Source organism: Larimichthys crocea, chromosome XII (assembly GCF_000972845.2).
Source record: "Larimichthys crocea isolate SSNF chromosome XII, L_crocea_2.0, whole genome shotgun sequence".
In the NCBI taxonomy this organism is placed as follows: Eukaryota; Metazoa; Chordata; class Actinopteri; family Sciaenidae; genus Larimichthys; species Larimichthys crocea.
In genome coordinates, this window is record NC_040022.1 from 1,517,050 (window position 1) to 1,537,141 (window position 20,092).

The 20,092-nt window shown below is 42.9% G+C and overlaps 1 protein-coding gene across 2 annotated transcripts; it reads left to right on the plus strand.

Moving 5' to 3' along the window:
* Window positions 1–688: 688 nt before the first annotated feature.
* atp2a1 (ATPase sarcoplasmic/endoplasmic reticulum Ca2+ transporting 1) lies at window positions 689–20,039 on the plus strand. Of its 2 annotated transcripts, XM_027285558.1 has the most exons (26): window positions 689–843; window positions 947–1,083; window positions 1,960–1,977; window positions 2,476–2,558; window positions 5,443–5,547; window positions 7,076–7,214; window positions 8,848–8,928; window positions 9,007–9,092; window positions 9,928–10,083; window positions 10,179–10,320; window positions 11,649–11,815; window positions 11,915–12,003; window positions 12,087–12,189; window positions 12,285–12,416; window positions 12,584–12,709; window positions 12,891–13,109; window positions 13,218–13,329; window positions 13,411–13,634; window positions 13,714–13,934; window positions 14,680–14,882; window positions 15,169–15,254; window positions 15,377–15,510; window positions 17,116–17,233; window positions 18,259–18,376; window positions 18,710–18,755; window positions 19,724–20,039. In XM_027285558.1, exons 2-25 carry the CDS (start codon window positions 966–968, stop codon window positions 18,712–18,714), a joined length of 2,985 nt encoding a protein of 994 aa, XP_027141359.1. In that variant the 5' UTR covers window positions 689–843; window positions 947–965; the 3' UTR covers window positions 18,715–18,755; window positions 19,724–20,039. The 2 variants fall into 2 exon arrangements, with proteins under 2 accessions (XP_027141359.1, XP_027141358.1); XM_027285557.1 differs by lacking the exon at window positions 18,710–18,755.
* Window positions 20,040–20,092: the final 53 nt, after the last annotated feature.

Sequence of the window (20,092 nt, forward strand, 5' to 3'; positions counted from 1 at the left end):
AAACGTCCACTTGAGGCTGGCTCCAGAATGAGTCAGTCTCCATTAGTCCCCATGTTCAAATGTCCAACTTCACAGCAGAAATAAACATGTTTACAGCCTGGTACAAAAAACAGTTTTGGTCTCTATAGCTAGTTTCCCCGTTCATGACAACTGTACTGAGGGTGAATTTTTATACAACTCACCTACTCAGATTATATTAAAGATTATAGTTATGCATAATTAACATCGTGGCTGCTTCGACTGACAGGTGGGTGCTGTTATAGATGGCGTATTAGAGCACCCAGGCATCATTCAGCCCACCTCAGGTCTTACTTGAGTGGAGTACCTCAAACTTGTCACTTACAGTAAGTACAGTACATGTGAGTCCACAAACATGTGCACATACATACAGTAATACTGTCACATGCTCATCAGTGTCCCCTACCTCTCATTCATGTCGCCCCTCCTCATTGTCCTGACCATGCATGTTCTCTTGTGCACATCTTATTTCCACCCCTCTGCAGTTGTTACCCCTCACCGCCCTCCCTCACACACACACACATACCCTCCTGCCCCCCTGCCTATTCTTTACCACAGGGCCATCCCTGCCCACCTATTTGTGACGTTCTCAGCCAATGAGGGGTGAGTGCATGGTGAGAGAGCACCAATGAGGCCGCTTTTTCATCTGTATAAAACTTTTCAGGACAGTTTGCCGGGTTGCACTTTCTGTCAGTCGAGGGCTCCGAGAGGAGAGCACCAGCCCAGAGAGAGAGAGAGAGAGAGAGAGAGGGGAGAGAGAGAGCAAGTGTGAACAGCAGGGAGGGTTGCCAGTTTTTAATCCCAATCCCACACTTCAAGAAAGTGGTGGGTCAAGTTTGTCTTAACTTTCAGTATCGTGGGGGGGGTCCTTCAGCTGGGCCACTCAGACTTAATGTTTCTGTTTTCTATCCCCCTTTTTGTCCCGAAGCCTCTCCGTTTAAGCGAGGATGGAGATCGCACACACCAAAGAGTCGGCAGATGTTCTGTCCTACTTTGGCGTCACCGAGGACAGCGGCCTCTCGCCCGATCAGGTCAAGAAGAACCTGGACAAGTATGGCTTCAACGGTGAGGGACGGATGGATGGATGGATGGATGGAGCATTGGAGAGTGTGAAGACAGAGTAGTAATGAACTGAAGTGGTTGAGGATTTGCAGGATGTGGAGGATGTTCAGTTGGATTTTTAGAGAGTGGAAGCGTACCCGAGAGGTTTAGCGACAGAAAAACGACATTAAGGGAAGAAGGAGGTGACGGAGAAGTGGCTGGATGACTGTGTATGACTTTTTAATGACGGCCTAATTAAGGGACAAAGGCAGCAGGTGCATCAGAGCTTCAGGTTTCAAGTTTTCAGGCTTCAGTTTGAGTTGAAGATGCTTTTATTTTGAAACCTAAGCGTGACAGCTCATTTGTGACTTTGGAAACAAGTCAAGGTCAAAGTACTTACTACATAGCCTCAACTCCATCCATTAAGGCAGACCATTAGATGCAGCTGAAAGCTGCTGAAAGGGCTCATAGGTGGACCTTGAGGTCAGATTTTTAGCCTTGATGCTGCACAGATCATTCAGACCTGCAGGTGTAATTAAAAACATTGAAGATGGCCTGCATGTAACACACAAGCATCTCTGTGAGCGAGTCTTATCAATGGGCTGCAGTGACTCTGTATTTGATGCTGACGAATGGATGTGCACAGAGTAACAGCAAACTAGAATAACACAGTAATTAGAGTCACTGTAAAGGTCGGTTACTAAAGTCACTATATTTGTGTCATGCACTGGCAGGCGGACAAGAAGGCCTGAATGAACCAGCTGCTCCTCCACGTGTCAGTTCAGTTCATGGATGAATGTTAGATTAAAGTGTCTATAAAGTTTCCTTTTCACGCTGCAGACATTAAAAACAACGTGCAGCTGTGATTTATTAATATCGTTTGTCTCTCTTCACCCACAGAGCTGCCAGCAGAGGAGGGTGAGTCCACTTAAAACACCTGTTTTTTTTAATTATTTGTGTTTAATTCACATGTCCACGTTGATCAGAGTGCATTTAACACCAGGACACAACTGTTCGCCTCACTTCCTGTGATGACAAGTCATGTATTTAACACCTGCCATTGGCCCACAGTGTGCTACAGGCTTCATTATAGTGACCCAAACTACTAATAATATGCTCACACAACTCGAGCAACCGGTTCATCAAAAGCTGAGATATTGGATGTACAGCTTCTACAATTGTGTTTTTTTTTAATCTAAACCAGCATTTTTATTTACCATTTCTATCTGCTACATTAATTTGGCCCAATGACGAGCAGGATAATACAGTTTGAACACTGTTGTTTTCTATTTAACCCTGAAAATCACATGATTATTGAGATTTTTAAACATTTATGAGGTAAATATATAAACATACACAACTAGGAAACACACACACCTGAATACCGGATGTGATTTTAGGTGTTTTCTTCAACAGGAAAGACGATCTGGGAGTTGGTGGTGGAACAGTTTGAGGACCTGTTGGTCCGAATCTTGCTGCTGGCCGCCTGCATCTCTTTTGTGAGTTTGCTCACTTTTTCTCTTTACACGATGCAAATATCCCACGAGTACAAGATACACAGTATGCAGAGAGTCTGAAAAGATAAACGCAATCACAAAAATAAACATTCAACACAGCAAATATCTCATACATACATACTTATGTACATGTTAGGAGATGCTACGGCCTGTATCTGCAGCCAGATGGGAGTTGGCTTCATGTGCAAAGGTTTCATGTATTTAAGGATCTTATGATGTTGGTAAGATATTAATTATGTCCACATAAAGAGTCCAAAGAGTAACTGAATCCAAACAATAGAAATCCAAACATCCTTCACTGAGTGTAGAGATGAAATCGTCTCTCTGAGGTTAAAGGTCAGGCCTGTTGTCAGACGGTTCTTTCATAAAATTACTTATTTTTCTATTTTATTTTGATAATGAGCACCTTCTGTCACGTCTTCCTGTGTTTCAGGTACCGCATTTTTGAAATATTAGATGATTATATTATATTTTTAAATAGAAAATAATTAGTAGGAAAATCTCAAGTCAATGTTTGATATACACTGATGCCCATAAAGGTGAGATACAATGTTTGTATCTTCTCAAACCTTATTGATCGATCTCTTCCAAACATATCACAGTGAAAATTAAACCACAATTAACCTTTATTTACAACTTCATGGGCAACAAGTTATTAATTAATATGTGATTATATTATTATATAGAAGATCATTGGTAGAAATCCTGAGAGCTTTCAAATCAATGTTTGATCATATAGCTCATATTTCTGCAGAGTTTATAACCATCAAAACTCTGATAACAACCGTCCGATTAGACATTGGACTCAATACTTACTCTCTCTTAGTCAATACTCTCACATCAATCTCCAGATAGTTATGATTGGGTTTGGTTTAGGGACTCTGCTGCTTGATAAGTCACATATTAGCAGCTCAAAGTCGCTGCAAACAGGGTGATGTCTTGTCCCTGCATCCTCACATACGTTAGAAAAGCACATGTTCAGGGACAACAGAGAACCTGACAGTGACACGAGCGGTACATCGGCGATTTTTTAAATTACATTTAGACTCGTATCCTCTCTCTCATTTACACGAGGAATCCCGCTCTCTCTCCTCCCCTTTCCCTGCCGTCACTCTCTCCAAAACAGTTTTGTGGAGGCCGAACACATTGTCTTAATCCTCCATCTCTGCCCTCTGGCCTCTCTGCACAGCTGTCACTATGGCCTTAGAAGGCCTGACTGCTGTATACGTGTGTGTGTGTGTGTGTGTGTGTGTGTTAAACAGAGAAAGATGAAGACAAAGACAGACAGAAAGAGTGTGTGTGTGTGTGTGTGTGTGCACATATGCATGGCAGGAGCTTTATTTTAAGAAAGTCTCAAGCCAGGACGAGAAACTGTATCCTTGGACAAAGGTCAGGGATGGAAGGAACGAGGCAGCAGCAGGAGAGAGTGAGAGAGGAGGGTGAGGAGTGCAGGGGGGTGAGTCGGGGATTGGGTTGCACAATGGCATTGTTTGTTACAATGACAAACGAGAGCAATAGATTCAGAGTCGTATACGGTTTCTAAAAGGGAGAACACTAAATGCTGCAAATACATGGTCGCCCTATTCATACACACAGGAATGTCCTGCCGCCGCAACGTGCTGACAGGCTCTGACTCTCGTTCTGGAGATCGATTGTGTCTTTGAAGAGGAGCAGGGTGAAGACAGACCGGAGGGAGAGAGAGAGAGAGAGAGACTATTTTTGGGGGTGAAAGGCGTGAGATGAAAAGCAAAAAGTGAAACACTACAAGAGGAAGATGAAGCCTCTTCTTCCTCTTCTTCTTTCCCCTTCCTCGCTCTGCTGGCTCGCAACTAATCTGTGTCAATGTCAACATGAAGCCCCCCCACCTTCCCCTCCCAGACACGTGTTCGTCTATATGTTCAGAAAAGAGTCACATGTAGAGTTTTCACACAAAGGGATGACGACAAAGTGAAATGTCATTTGATCCAGTAACAGCATCATAACTGTCAGAAATAGCTGCTCGCCGTGACTGTTTGATGTTTATGTTGAATGCTGGACACCCTGAGCGACAGGTGCATGACACTTGTTGCAGCAGACAGGTTTACTGATAATGTAACTTTGATAACGCATTACTTTAACGCTAACAGAGCCACGAGTGGATCCATCATTAAAAATATTAAAAACAAATCTGACTGTTGGAGATAAAAGGCAGCTACAGGCCAAGATTAAATGCTGCTATAGATATAAAAAAAATAATTCTTAAGCTCAATGATGTAAAATTTTGAAGGCTGCAAATAACATTGATATAAAGAGTCCAAAATATACGTCAGTAAATGTCTCGTTTTTAACAAAAAATTAAATTAAAGTGATAAAAAATGAAAGAACGGCAGCAAATTGTCACATTTGACCGACTCAAACCAGAAAACATTCAGGGTTTTTGCTCGCTTGACTTTGATATATAAATTATTCTATCAATATTTTGTCTGTTAATTTTCAAATGGATTTCGTTATATCATGTAGCTTTAAGAAATGTTGGGACACGCAGCACATACAAGTATTTCTCTAAACTATAAAGTAATTGAGGTTAAATTTGTTGTTTTAATAAGTGAAAACATTATATTTGCATCCAGGTAACTCAACATGGCTCTCAAGTGTGAAGTTTGCTGCTTTTCTCTGTTTTGTGTGGCTATAAGCTGAATATCTCTAAATTTTAGACTGCTAGTTAAACAAAACATTTAAAGATACCGCCTTACAATCTGTGAATTTTATCACTATTTTCATTTTATGGAATACAAATTGAACTCATAATGAAATGTTAGCAGTCCTGATGTTGTCCGTGAAGTTTTAACACTTCAGATCTCTCATATGTTCCTTCTGTCTCTCTCAGGTTCTGGCTATGTTTGAGGAAGGCGAGGAATCCGTCACTGCCTTTGTCGAGCCCTTCGTCATCCTCCTCATCCTCATCGCCAATGCTGTTGTTGGAGTGTGGCAGGTCAGTCAACACACACACAGAGGAACAATTGCAATCACAAGGACACATACCTGCTCCTGAATGCTGTCTTTTACACACACCTAAATAGACTCTTATACTTAGTAACAGTCACACACAATAAATCACACACAGTGGACGGCGGCCTGTTCAGGTCGCAGCCCCCGTGTCCTTTACGGCAAGCGCATGCTCCTTCTTCCAGAGCTTAAAGTTCAAGGGAGTCTAGAAAGAGGAGTCTGACATCAGCGGGAGGTGAAAAGGTGAAAGGTTAAGCCGACAGGGGAGAGCAGGAGGGAGGAGGAGCGGGAGGTGATGGCGGACTGGGACTCTCAAAGTTGCAGTCTGCTTTGTTACAATCCACACTGTGCAATCCACAGTAAAAATACAGAGGGACGATCAGGTTACCAGAGGCCTGCTGTGTATATGTGTGTGTGTGTGTGTGGTAGGGGGTTCATATCAACCCTGCGGCAGTCATTTGGAAACTATGCACAAGGATTCACACATGGCGGTATGGAGAGAGGGAGGGCGGCTGGCATAAGTTGGGCTTTACACTTTGAGGCGGTCGAGGGCAGCCTTGGAAGAAACCACTGACTGAACTGAACATCAACCTGCTGTTCAAGCTTGAGACAGACAGACAGACAGACAGACAGACAGACAGACAGACAGACAGACAGACAGACAGACAGACAGACAGACAGACAGACAGACAGACACCTCAAACACATGCAGTGTAAATATAATTTAACATCCCATTAATCAAGGAAAGTGTGTCAGATTTATGAGGCTTTATTTACAGAATGTAATCTGCAAAACTGTGTTTTCATTAGTGTTTAATCACCTGAAAATAAGAGTCATTATGTTTATGTTACCTTAGTATGAGACTTTTATATCTACAGACACAGGTCTTCCTCTTCAGAGTCATGTTGAACCAGAGACAAACGTTTTTTGTGCATTTCACGGCCGCCACAGTTTCTCCTTCACGCTACGATGGGAAAGCTGACGCACAGCAAGATGCCACAAAACCCTTCACGCTGAAGCTTCAGTTCTATACTATTGATGACAGTGATGTGCCCTTGAACAAGATAATGACCCCTACTAAATTGGTCCCGATGCATCATTAGTGTGTGAATGATTGGCTCCCAAATACTGATGAATGTAAGTGTGAATGGGTGAGTGAGATATCTAATGTAAAAGTGATAGGTGCTATATAGAAAGGTGCTATATCAGTTAGAAAGAAGGAGAAACTATGGTGGCTGGAAAAATGTGCAAAACACGTGAAAGGCCCTGTGTAGAGTCAGTGCTTGGCAGTTTAACATGACTCTGCAGCATCTGTAGATCTAAAAGTCTCACTGTAAGGTAACAAAAACAATGTTTGGTTCTTATTTTCAGGTGATTAAACACTGATGAAATCATAGTTATAAATATTATATTCAGTCCCTGTCACATTTTGTTAATAAAGCTTACTAAATCTGACAAATATCCAACTGTGATCAACAGAGTCTGACAGAAACTTTGTGTATTTGTTTAACAGGAGCGAAATGCAGAGAGTGCCATCGAGGCTCTGAAGGAGTACGAGCCCGAGATGGGGAAAGTTTACCGGTCGGACAGGAAGAGCGTGCAGAGGATCAAGGCCAGGGAGATCGTTCCTGGTGACGTGGTGGAGGTTTCTGGTAAGATTCATAAGACCGTTCAGACGCTGAACGATTGTCATCGGGCTGCAGACGTGATCTTCAGGGTCACGGGGTGTTCATATTTCATGTAGGAGAGTTCACTGTAGTGAACTGCTGAATAACATAAGAGTAAGGCAGTGCACAGGGAATCCTGGCAATCTTCTAGCATGCTGACTTCAGTCGTACAGGGTCAATGGTTCAACTTATGGAAACAAACAACTCAGACCCCCAAACTTTAAAATAAACCCTTTAAAATAAAGGTTTGAGTTAGAACCTGAAGTGGTTCTCCATGTTGATGCCATGGAGGAACCTTTTACCTGCTGGTTCTTCAAATAACCGTTTATTATGAAGATCTTCCCAGTTAGTTATACTCATAAGTACTTCAGGTTCACAAAAGACGTGTTCAAACTGTCCCTTTGTTGTTGTTTTTATCAAAACCAGGTCACACTGTTACAAAGGTTGACTTAAAGAACCAGTAATTACCCCAAAGAACCAAAGAAGATTATTAACCATAAAAATGTTCTTCTAAGTGTAACGTGAGGGTTTGATATGTGGTGGTTGGATGACTCTTGATGAGAAGAAACAGCAGGACGGAGATGGATAACTTTCTCAAGCATCACTTCACTGATTCATACAGTTCATAACAACATCACCGCCTTGTCCAATCAGAAGCTAGGACTGAGCGGCAGATTCAACAGAATATCATAACTGTTCTAAAGATGCAGCCATAAAGATTTAAACATGTAAATATGCAAAAAATATGTAACATAAATATAAATATAAATTATATTCACTGCTCAGCTTTGCATCTCTAAAATATACGAATAATTTCACTTCTAAATCGCTGCAGTTGTGACTCAAAGGACTCTTAGAGTGTGCACAACAACAGAGGCTATATAGAAATACTAAAAATAGAGCTACTGGTCTGTGTTTTCCAGATGCATAATCAGCAGTGGACATTGGGACGTTAAATTACATGAATTAGATTACTTCCATTTGTATGTGTACAAATAATATAAAAATCAGAACACACTTTAACTAATAATTAAGCCGGAGCTCGCCTCAGTGTTTTATCTAAGACTTCTCAACCTTGGAAAGTCTAGACAGAAAGCTTTTTTCTCTTTGTTTGACTCCTGATTGAACATAAAAAAGAAATCAAGCTCCTCGGCTCGGCTTGTGCGCTCATATACTTCAAAGCAGTCACGTGCACGTGTGTTTGAGTGCACGGCTCTTGATGTCCTTGAGAATGAACATGGGCCCTTTTAAGGCAGCCACAGAAAAACAGGCGTGGAGGGGAACTGAAGTAACTCGCTGCAGGAAGAAAAAAAACAACAAGCTTGAGTATAAATACACTTAATATGAACGGCCGGACTCTCCCCTCTGTTTGCTGTACACCTGTTCTTTTCATTTCATGATCTCCCCAAGGTCTCCCTCTCCCTCTGTCTCTGACTGTGGTATCAGTTTTCAACAACAACACTCTCCATCCAGAGTGCTAAAACCAGTCAATCAACCCTGTACACCCACCAACACACACCTCTTCCCTGCATCCATCCTGCTGTAACGCTGCACACACTGAGATGAAGTTTGACTGTAATCCTTAAATTAATCTGAGTTTTCTCTGTGTGGTCACTAGTTGGTGACAAAGTCCCAGCTGACATCAGGATCATCTCCATCAAATCCACCACCCTGCGTGTGGACCAGTCCATTCTTACTGGTAGGTGTCACACAAACAGGACGCCACTTTGATGTCTGCTTCCTTCTCTGACCATTTAAACTTATATGTCTCTCACAGGTGAGTCTGTCAGTGTGATCAAGCACACCGATGCTGTCCCCGACCTCCGAGCCGTCAACCAGGACAAGAAGAACATGCTGTTCTCTGTGAGTCTTTCTCCTGCATCCTGTTTACATCAAACTATCAAACTCACCTTCCCGTTTATTCTCCTAAATCTTCTCTAAAACTGTCCATTCGCCTATCCCAGCTGACATTGGGCCAGTTCATCACAGGGCACATAAAGACAAACAACCAGTCACACTTACAGCCAATTTAGAGTCACCAATTTACCTATTAGCATGTTTTTGGACTGTGGGAGTACTCAGAGAGAACCCCCACAGACATGAAACTTTACTTAGTAAGGCCCAAACTGAGGTTTTGAACCAAGAACCTTCTTGTTCTGAGTGTTGCCAACAAATGTAGCAACTTTTTCTTGTGTTATTGGAGACTTTTGGAGACTCGGACATGAAAACATATATCGTCAGAGCAGGAGATGGTCACCCCTCTGCGTTCAGACTGCAAATGAATTGCATGAAGCCGCTGCTGGCTGATCCTAGAAGAAAGTTCATTTGTAGTTCTAAACATATTTAGGGTGTTTTTACTCACTTTTTTCTCCTCCACAACGTTATTCTTGTCTCCTACACCGTCCATCACAATTACATGCACTTACATAACATTTGGCTGAGGCTCATGGGAACATCAGTACTTTTGCTGTTGTCTACCAAAGTATCAGACAGATGAAACTTGGAAGAAAAGTCAGAGGAAGTTATTACATTTCATCCTGACAGATGTCAACCTCATGTTGGAGCTAGAATAAAGAAGGTGTGATCCATCCTCTTGGGTCCGTTAATTTCTGTTCAAAATGTCGTGTCAGTCCTAATAGTTGAGATATTTCAGTTTGGTCCAGACTGATGAACTAACTTGTCTAAAATCTCTGTTCAGGGCACCAACATTGCAGCTGGTAAAGCCACTGGTATTGCTGTTGCAACTGGTGTCTCCACTGAGATCGGTAAGATTCGTGACCAGATGGCCGCCACTGAGCAGGAGAAGACGCCTCTGCAGCAGAAACTGGACGAGTTCGGAGAGCAGCTCTCCAAGGTGAGACAGTAAAAACACTAAGACCCATAATATTTAAAATCAATAAAGACTACAACTAATGTCTGACACACACCTGCTGACTGCCTGTCCATCAGGTAATCTCCCTCATCTGTGTGGCTGTGTGGATAATCAACATTGGCCATTTCAATGACCCCGTCCATGGAGGCTCCTGGATGCGTGGTGCTATCTACTATTTCAAGATCGCTGTGGCTTTGGCCGTGGCTGCCATCCCTGAAGGTAAACTCCCATGAAATTAACTTCCATCTAGTTTCCCAAGAAGATTATCATATCAGAGATTCATCTTGTGTAGCTCAGCTTAGATACCAGTCCAGGATGTTGATTGACGGGTAGGCGCCATTACAGGTGACTTGTTTGAGCACTCAGGCTTCATACAGCCCAACTCAGGTTCCCGCCGACATTCCACATCTTCACCGATTTTTGGATCAGCCAGGAGGCGGCAGAGGCAGTACTGCCAACATGGGCTGAGCTTTACAAACTTATGGGTGACGTCACAAATACGACGTCCATTCTTTTCACTGTCTACAACTCAATTATTGGGGTCTTCTTGGACATTGTCAAGTTGATTTCCTCAAAGTATGAACTGTTCAGCTTTGTTTATCATCATCTTGTAGGTTATGTTTTGAAGCCCCAAACTAAATCCAGTTTAATTGTTTCACCTTTGGTGGCAGGTGAGACAAACAGAGCAGCCATTTTCTTTGAAATCTTGCAGCCTGCTCTCAGGCTGGTAGATTTACTTCTGTGGGTCCTGATCTGTCCTGGGATCTCTGCCCAGTTTTTATGATATAATCATAAAGAGGCAGGTGGCTGTAACAGCTTATCTGACTCCTCTTAACTTGCAGAAGCAGTTGTTTGTCACAGACAGGAAGCCAAACAGTCTTTGTTTTCTTGATATGATTCTTTTGGTCGCTACCCAACGCCAAGAATAGATGAAAGTTGGAAAGACGTTTGGTTCATAAATAAAGAGCTTGCATAGTTACTCAGTTCTGTCTTTACGTCCGACTGGTTTGCCCACTGTTGTGATTAGTACCTAAAAATCGTCAAATGCTTGAAACAGCAACTTTTTTGCCACCTGTTCTGGTGCAGAAACAGTCTGACAGACTGATTTGGAGGTGCTCTCTCCACCCCGGCACACCACAGTCAGCTGCAAACTGTGCCAACACTCATCAGAAGCCACAGTCTGATGATGCCAAAAGGGCAACATCATCTGCAAACACAGATGCCACGATAATGTCACTAAACTGGACACACTCCAGACCTTCTCCACATCATTGTCAGGGTTGATATTTGCCAAGAATCTGAGCACCGATCTGAGTGAATGGTTTGCAGCAGCCCCCTCCCACAGGAATACCTTGTGCTCCAGCTGATGTGTTAAGGGCTGTCAAGGGACCTCCACTATTGTCAGCCTGCCCAGTGGCAGAGTCCCTAAAGTCCAGGTGGTCGTCCAATCATCCTTTCTCATTACCTGGTTCTTTGGCTTAAGAAGTTCCTCTAAATGTTTCACCTTCACCTTCCAACCTGTCCTTCCTGTTTTCCATCCATCGCAGGTCTTCCCGCTGTCATCACTACCTGCCTGGCTCTGGGAACTCGTCGTATGGCCAAGAAGAACGCCATCGTCAGAAGTTTACCCTCTGTGGAAACCCTGGGCTGCACGTCAGTCATCTGCTCTGACAAGACTGGTACCCTCACCACCAACCAGATGTGTGTCACTAAGGTACGTTTATATACATAGTACAAGAGTTTTCAATTTAGAAAGTCCTCTGATGACTCGAAATGAGAGCAAACCTAATGCAGAAACTTTGTTTCCGTGCAGATGTTCGTCATTGATAGAGTCGATGGTGACAATGTTTCCCTCAGTCAGTTTGACATCTCAGGCTCAAAGTACACCCCAGAGGGAGAAGTGTAAGTACCAGAAGAGTTAACAGTTAATGTTAAAAGAACACGCAACACAACAATACATTGACTTGTCAATCATTTTCTCGCAGTACGAAGAATGGCAGTTCTGTGAAGTGTGGACAGTATGACGGACTGGTAGAGCTGGCTACCATCTGCGCTCTGTGCAATGACTCTTCTCTGGACTACAATGAGGTTTGCAATTTTGTCTTCATGGCATTTATGTGTTACATGTAGCAGAATACCAGCTTAAAATCTACTTTTGCTTTTCTTGTTTTTCCACCATGCAGTCCAAGGGTATTTATGAAAAAGTGGGTGAGGCGACTGAAACAGCCCTGTGCTGTTTGGTGGAGAAGATGAATGTGTTCAACACTGAAGTGCGCGGCCTGTCCAAGGTGGAAAGAGCAAACACTTGCTGTTCTGTAAGTCCACAAAAGATTGTATGCAAATATATTATTATGATATATATATTTTAAGAGGTCCATTTATCTTCCAAATTTCATTTGCCCAGCTCCAGTTCTGGCATGACAGCAACAGATGTAATAGACTCTACCTTGTTTGTTAATTCTTTTCCTTCATTTTCAAACAGGTAGTCAAGCAGCTGATGAAGAAGGAGTTCACGCTGGAGTTCTCCAGAGACAGGAAGTCCATGTCAGTTTACTGCTCTCCTGCCAAGTCCGCCAAAGCCCCAGTGGGAAGCAAGATGTTTGTTAAAGTGAGTGTGTGACACAACACAGAGTACACTTCGGCGATGTGCTAAATGCTAACTGAAGCATGCTAACATGGTTACAATGACCATAAGATAAACACAAATATAAAGCTTCAAGTTTTCTAAGAGAGTTCAATGAATTGATACTACTACAAAATGATGTCTTTTTTGTTGACTGCGTCGTCAGGGTGCTCCAGAAGGCGTCATTGACCGTTGCACATATGTCCGTGTGGGCACCACTCGTGTACCTTTGACCGAGCCAGTCAAAGACCACATCATGTCCGTTATCAAGGAGTGGGGCACCGGGCGGGACACCCTCCGTTGTTTGGCTCTGGCCACCTGCGACTCCCCAATGAAGAAGGAGGAGATGAACCTGGAGGACGCCACCAAGTTTGTAGACTATGAGGTGGGTGACTAAGGACAACATACAGTGTTGAATGTTTACTGAAGTATACTTTCTCGCTTGCAAGCAGCTTCAAAGGTCACTAAACGTTTTGCTTCTTTTGTTCTCCAGACTGATTTGACCTTTATTGGATGTGTTGGCATGCTCGATCCTCCTCGTAAGGAAGTTATGAGCTCCATCGAGCTGTGCAGGGCTGCTGGTATCCGTGTCATCATGATCACTGGTAGGTACTCAACAATTTTAATCTTATTGAGTAAGAAATCAAACAAAGACAACAATCAAATCTTCACATCTGTCCCACCAGGTGACAACAAAGGCACAGCTGTGGCCATCTGCCGTCGTATTGGCATCTTCAGTGAGGATGAGGACGTCACTGGCAAGGCCTTCACAGGTCGTGAGTTTGACGACCTCTCTCCATATGATCAGAAGAATGCTGTCCAAAAGGCTTGCTGCTTCGCCAGAGTGGAGCCCTCCCACAAGTCTAAGATTGTTGAGTTCCTGCAAGGCTTCGATGAGATTACCGCCATGGTGAGAAGATAGATCTTGTATATGCTTTGATATGGAGTAAAACCATTTGACTTGAATTAACGCATTAATCCTCTCCAAGACCGGTGATGGAGTAAATGATGCCCCCGCCTTGAAGAAGGCGGAGATTGGCATCGCCATGGGCTCTGGCACTGCCGTTGCCAAGTCTGCCTCTGAGATGGTCCTGGCTGACGACAACTTCTCTTCCATTGTGTCTGCTGTTGAGGAGGGCAGAGCCATTTACAACAACATGAAGCAGTTCATCCGCTACCTCATCTCCTCCAACGTAGGCGAGGTCGTCTGGTGAGTGCTCGATAGTTGAGGTCTGATAATGACTATGTATTATGTGAAATATTAGATAATATATAAATATACGATTAGGAGATGAACGCTGGATCCTTACCCGCACTGAGTGACTGACTCTTACGTGGTTATTTGCTACAACACTTTCAAAAAAGTCCTTGATGGTCCTACATGACCAGTGATTTCAACCAAGACTAAACAGTCCAAACCAGTGGTTCACTACGCAAAAGGAACATAAGATGAATAACAGACACGGCTGTAGTGAAGACAATGTTCACCAAGACCAAATCATGGTGTATCAAGACAGAGACAATTCCAAGACTTTAAGGAGCTGAGACCAAGACAAAGGCAGGGCAAGGCTGAGTTGAAACCAAGACCAGACAGTATACAGCAAAAAATTTTCCCAATCACTTTGGCTGAGGCCATCTCAATGAGTCACTGGGACCAGCATCGCAAGTGTTTGAATGTTGTAGTCCACTGTGTGTTTTCTTTTGGATGCTGTTCTTCACAGTTGTGGTCTTAACCAGTCTTGATCTCTTTGTCCTAGACTGATACAAGACAAAAGAGTTTTAACTAAATCTGTAAACAAATAGATGAAACTGTGTCACCAAATGTTGGGTTGGGAACAAGGCACACTGTAACACTATCATTCGATCATATTTAGACACTAGTCTTTGCTTAAGACTAGAAAGTCAAGCAGAGGAACTGTGAACCAACTATTCATTTCCTATACTCGCTTCTTCAGTATCTTCCTCACCGCTGCCCTCGGTCTGCCCGAGGCTCTGATCCCCGTCCAGCTGCTGTGGGTCAACCTTGTGACTGACGGCCTACCTGCCACTGCGCTGGGCTTCAACCCACCCGACCTGGACATCATGGGCAAAGCTCCCCGATCCCCCAAAGAGCCCCTCATCTCTGGCTGGCTTTTCTTCAGATATTTGACCATCGGAGGTACAACACTCTTTGTTCTCTCTCTCTCTCTTACTGTCTGATCAGGTGTTTTATCACTTTTATATTAAACTTTTGACTTGTTTAGTGACACTACAGGAAGCACTCCTATGTTGTGCTCCATTAACGTCAGCTTAGTTTGTCTTAAATATCGCCCAACGACTCTTGATAATTAATAAATCATTAAAGAAACACTTCCACAGACGTTCACAAATGCATCTGTAAATTACATCTAAATTATGTTGTTGCCGTGCCAACACATTAAGCACCAATACAATATCTCTGCCAGGTTATGTCGGTGCCGCAACTGTCGCAGCTGCTGCCTGGTGGTTCCTGTACAGCGATGATGGCCCAATGGTCACCTTCCACCAGCTGGTCAGTATTTAATACAATCACACGCTGCATCCAGCTGCTGTAATCAGAGACTCTTCATGGAAAGATCTTAACTTCCCAGAGACCGAAGAATAACGAATGTTTCTATCCCCCTCCCCCATCAGTCACACTTCATGCAGTGCAGTGAGGACAACGAGGACTTTGACGGCGTCCACTGCGAAGTATTTGAGGCCGCTCCTCCAATGACCATGGCTCTGTCTGTGCTGGTCACCATCGAGATGTGCAACGCTCTGAACAGGTCTGTCGGCTCAGGGGGCATTGTGGGTACTAAATTTCAATATTGTTGATGAAAAAGAAATTATATTTGACCCAGTGGCTTTTACTTTTGATACGTATGATAACTTTTAATTAGGTGGTACTTTTATTTCTAAAGGATCAGAGTACTTCCTCCTCCACTGACAAACACTTTCTGCACTTTTATGTTTCTACATTCATTCTTTCATATGCCCTCACACATTTTCAGTCTGCATTAACGTACCCCTCCGCCTCCCCATCCAACCCAACCCTCCTCCTCCTCCTCCTCCTCCTCCTGCTGCCACAAGCTCCAAGCAGAGTTTACTCCCTGTAAAATAAAACGTCTGAAAACAGTATTTGTTCCGCAGCCAGGAGCTTGTCGTCAGGTGACCCGCTAGAGTAAATCTTTTCAATAATGTCAAAGACAGTGAGCAGAGGAACTGTGAACCAACATATCATCCTTCGCGCCTTCTTCAGTATCTTCCTCACCGCTGCCCTCGGTCTGCCCGAGGCTCGTGATCCCCGTCCAGCTGCTGTGGGTACCTTGTGACTGACGGCCATCCTGCCACTGCGCTGGGCTTCAACCCGCCCGGACCTGGAATCATGGGCAAAGCTCCCCGACCCCCAAAGAGCCCCTCATCTCTGGCTGGCTTTTCTTCAGATATTGGACCATCGGAGGTACAAACACTCTTTGTTCTCTCTCTCTCTCTTACTGTCTGATCAGGTGTTTTAAACTTTTATATAAAAACTTTTGACTTGTTTAGTGACACTACAGGAAGCACTCCATGTTGTGCTCCATTAACGTCAGCTTAGTTTGTCTTAAATACGCCCAACGACTCTTGTAATTAATAAATCATAAAGAAACACTTCCACAGACGTTCACAAATGCATCTGTAAATACATCTAAACTATGTTGTTGCCGTGCCAACACATTAAGCACCAAACAATATCTCTGCCAGGTTATGTCGGTGCCGCAACTGTGCAGCTGCTGCCTGGTGGTTCCTGTACAGCGATGATGGCCCAATGGTCACCTCCCCACCAGCTGGTCAGTATTTAATACAATCACACGCTGCATCCAGCTGCTGTAATCAGAGACCTTCATGGAAAGATCTTAACTTCCCAGAGACCGAAGAAAACGAATGTTTCTACCCCTCCCCCATCAGTCACACTCATGCAGTGCAGTGAGGACAACGAGGACTTGACGGCGTCCACTGCGAAGTATTGGAGGCCGCTCCTCCAATGACCATGGCTCTGTCTGTGCTGGTCACCATCGAGATGTGCAACGCTCTGAACAGGTCTGTCGGCTCAGGGGGCATTGTGGGTACTAAATTTCAATATTGTGATGAAAAAGAAATTATATTTGACCCAGTGGCTTTTACTTTTGATACGTATGATAACTTTTAATTAGGTGGTACTTTATTTCTAAAGGATCAGAGTACTTCCTCCTCCACTGACAACACTTTCTGCACTTTATGTTCTACATTCATTCTTTCATATGCCCTCACACATTTTCAGTCTGCATTAACGTACCCCCCCGCCTCCCCACCAACCCAACCCTCCTCCTCCTCCCTCCTCCCCTCCTCCTCTCCTCCTGCCTCCTCCCCCCCAGCTTGTCTGAGAACCAGTCCCTGGTGCGCATGCCTCCCTGGAGCAACGGCTGGCTGGTGGGCGCCATGAGCCTCTCCATGTCCCTTCACTTCATGATCATCTACGTCGACCCCCTGCCCGTGAGTCCTCCTGCACTACATCCACCTCCCTCGCTCCTCCTCCACACACCCGCCTCTCCACCTCCATGTTCTCTCTCACATTATGTCATCGCTTAAATACTAAGACGACCAGATTACTAACAGAGGTGGCATTTAAGGGGGCACACAAGACAACGTTCCCTTATTTCTTTAGACATTTAACAGATTATTATTTATTATTATTATTATTATTATTATTATTATTATTATTATTATTATTTAGATAAAGTTTATTAAGCACTGATGTTCATCACTTCTGTGTCATTAATATCCAACTGTTTAACATGGTGCATCTTCTTATTCCTTTTTTTAAAGTTTGGTTTGATTCAGAAAAGGCCAGTACACAAAATATTCAACATGTGTTGCTATTCTTACAAAAATATGAATATTCTAATATTTGCATGCATATATGCTGAAATGTTTTACATCCAACACATCTATGTGTCCTCGATCTTCATTTGCCATTGTATATATCCAAGTATATTCCGATATATTTATCCAACTATACATCTGCTTAAATCTGCCCATAGCGTCATCTCTCTCACGTCCATCTCACAGTAAATTACAAACGAACTATAAGTGAATGAAAAAGTAACTAGTAAATCACATTATATAAAACTTCTAAACTAATTTGATTGAGTGAATTATTATTTATTATGTGATCCCCTAACAAAACATGACTCAGTACTTGGTGGAGAAACTTGTTGTCAAGCACAGAGGTCAGACGTTTCCTGTAATTGATCACCACGTTTGTGTTTGGTCCACTTCCAGCACGACATTGACCCAAAACATACAGCCAAGCCAACAAAGGAGTGGCTCAGGAAAAAGCATATTAAGTTCATGTCCCAGATAAAGAGTCTCCAGGTTCAGCTGTATCTGAGTTTTGAATACTGTGCTCAGTCTGGGACAGAGTCAGAATCTGTGACAATGATTTGCTACAATCGTCTCCAACACATCAAACTCGTATTTCTGTATCTCCCCCTGATCGGTGCTTGTCTCGTCCACAGCTGATCTTTAAGCTCACTCACTTGAACGTGGAGCAGTGGTTGATGGTGCTGAAGCTCTCCTTCCCCGTCATCCTCATCGATGAGGTTCTCAAGTTTGTGGCTCGCACATATCTGGAGGGTAAGTTCAACATTTGACCTGTTTAAACACGGTGTGATTTCATCATATACACTGTACAGAAGAGAACAATAACAGATGCTGGTACTATGAGACAATGTGCTGTGATTTCCCCTCTAATGTTTGCCAACAATGTCTCCTTTTTGTTGATTTTTAAGGAATATATGATTGATTAATTGATTGTTTTGGAATAATTTGTCTTGTTTCAGCCTCTCTTCCTTCTTTTCTTATCCCTGACACAGTTTTAATGATCTCCCACCCTCTTTCCTCTAACCTCTGATGACTTTTTTTCTCATTTTCCTCTCCTTGGATGCTCCTTTTTTTCTGACTACCCAGTCTAAACCTGTTTCCCCCTCTTCCATACTCCCTGTAACAAAACAAGGTATTCCCCTCACTCATGCTTGCACGTCGTAGGAAAGTTTCATGTTGACTCTGTGTCCGTTATATGTGTGTGTTTTGTTTGTTTTTTGTAAATCTAGCTGGCTGTGCCTCTGACATGAAGCACCAGTAGCAGTCTAATAACTGGTCTCAGCATCATACATAGTATTTCATAGTTGTTTCTCATTAAAAGCTTTGAAGTATGACTTCAGCATTTTGCTTAAAGTGGCTTGTAGATCGTCTGAAAGTAGAAATAGTAAAATGCAGATTAGCACATTTGGTGTGCGCTTTGACTCTTCATGCGTTTACTGTAATCCAGGTGATATGGATTGGCTGCAGAGCAGACGTTTTGACTCATAGATGTATGAATGATGGCTGTATCCTGTTTATGGGAGGTCGTGCTTTTGTGCATGCTGATCACTGTTGAAACCAGTTCATTGTGCATTTTGCTAACAAGGTGCAACATGATAAATTATCGCTGGATTATGTTGGATTATTCCTCAAACACACCATGTATGTTCTGTAACATTGCTCACATAAAAACTTGAAAATATTGCTTAAAAATGTGGTTTTATCAAGTTTTAACTGGGAATTATTCTCTATATTAATTTCATTTTTACACTCAGAATATATTCAGCTATTCATCATTTTGGGAAATATGCTGTAGACTTTCTAGTCTTTCGTTAGTCTGGCTCTGTCTAAAGCTCACTAACCAACATGTCAGCTTATTTCATTGTTCAATCCATGGTTTTAATTTGTACAGATATTGTCCATTTAAACATTATTATTAAATATTACATGTTAATTAGTGAGTTTTAGAGGTGTTATGTTTGGATCTGGACTGGCTAGCCGTTTGGTTGTTCTAAATTAAGATAGCTGGCTGCTCATTTCCCCAAAATGATTCAGTTATTCAGTCTTAACGCCGTCACTTAACCTCAGCACACCCTTACAGGCGTCTGTTTTTCTCTCCAGGTAAAGTCTAAGAGGTAAGGATCGCTCTAGTTGCTCTGAAGTGAAGCAGAGAGCTGAGACAGCGAGGATGGAGAGAAAAGGCTGAGCGCTCTCCCGCTGATTGAGAGCTGCCAACGGCTACTTGACGTGATCAAAAACATCAAGTGGCACAAATGCAAAAACAAAAACACATCAGCCGCCAGAAAATACACCAAAAAAAAAAAAAAAAACTGCAACATTTTTTTCTGTGTATGTACTGAAGTTAATATATAGGTGAGAGTTATTAAAACTATTCTGTGTTGATTCTATTCTTAAAGAATAAAGATATGTATTAAAACTGTCAGTCTCACTTTATATCTCTTAACGGAGGTTTAGTAACATTTCTTCACC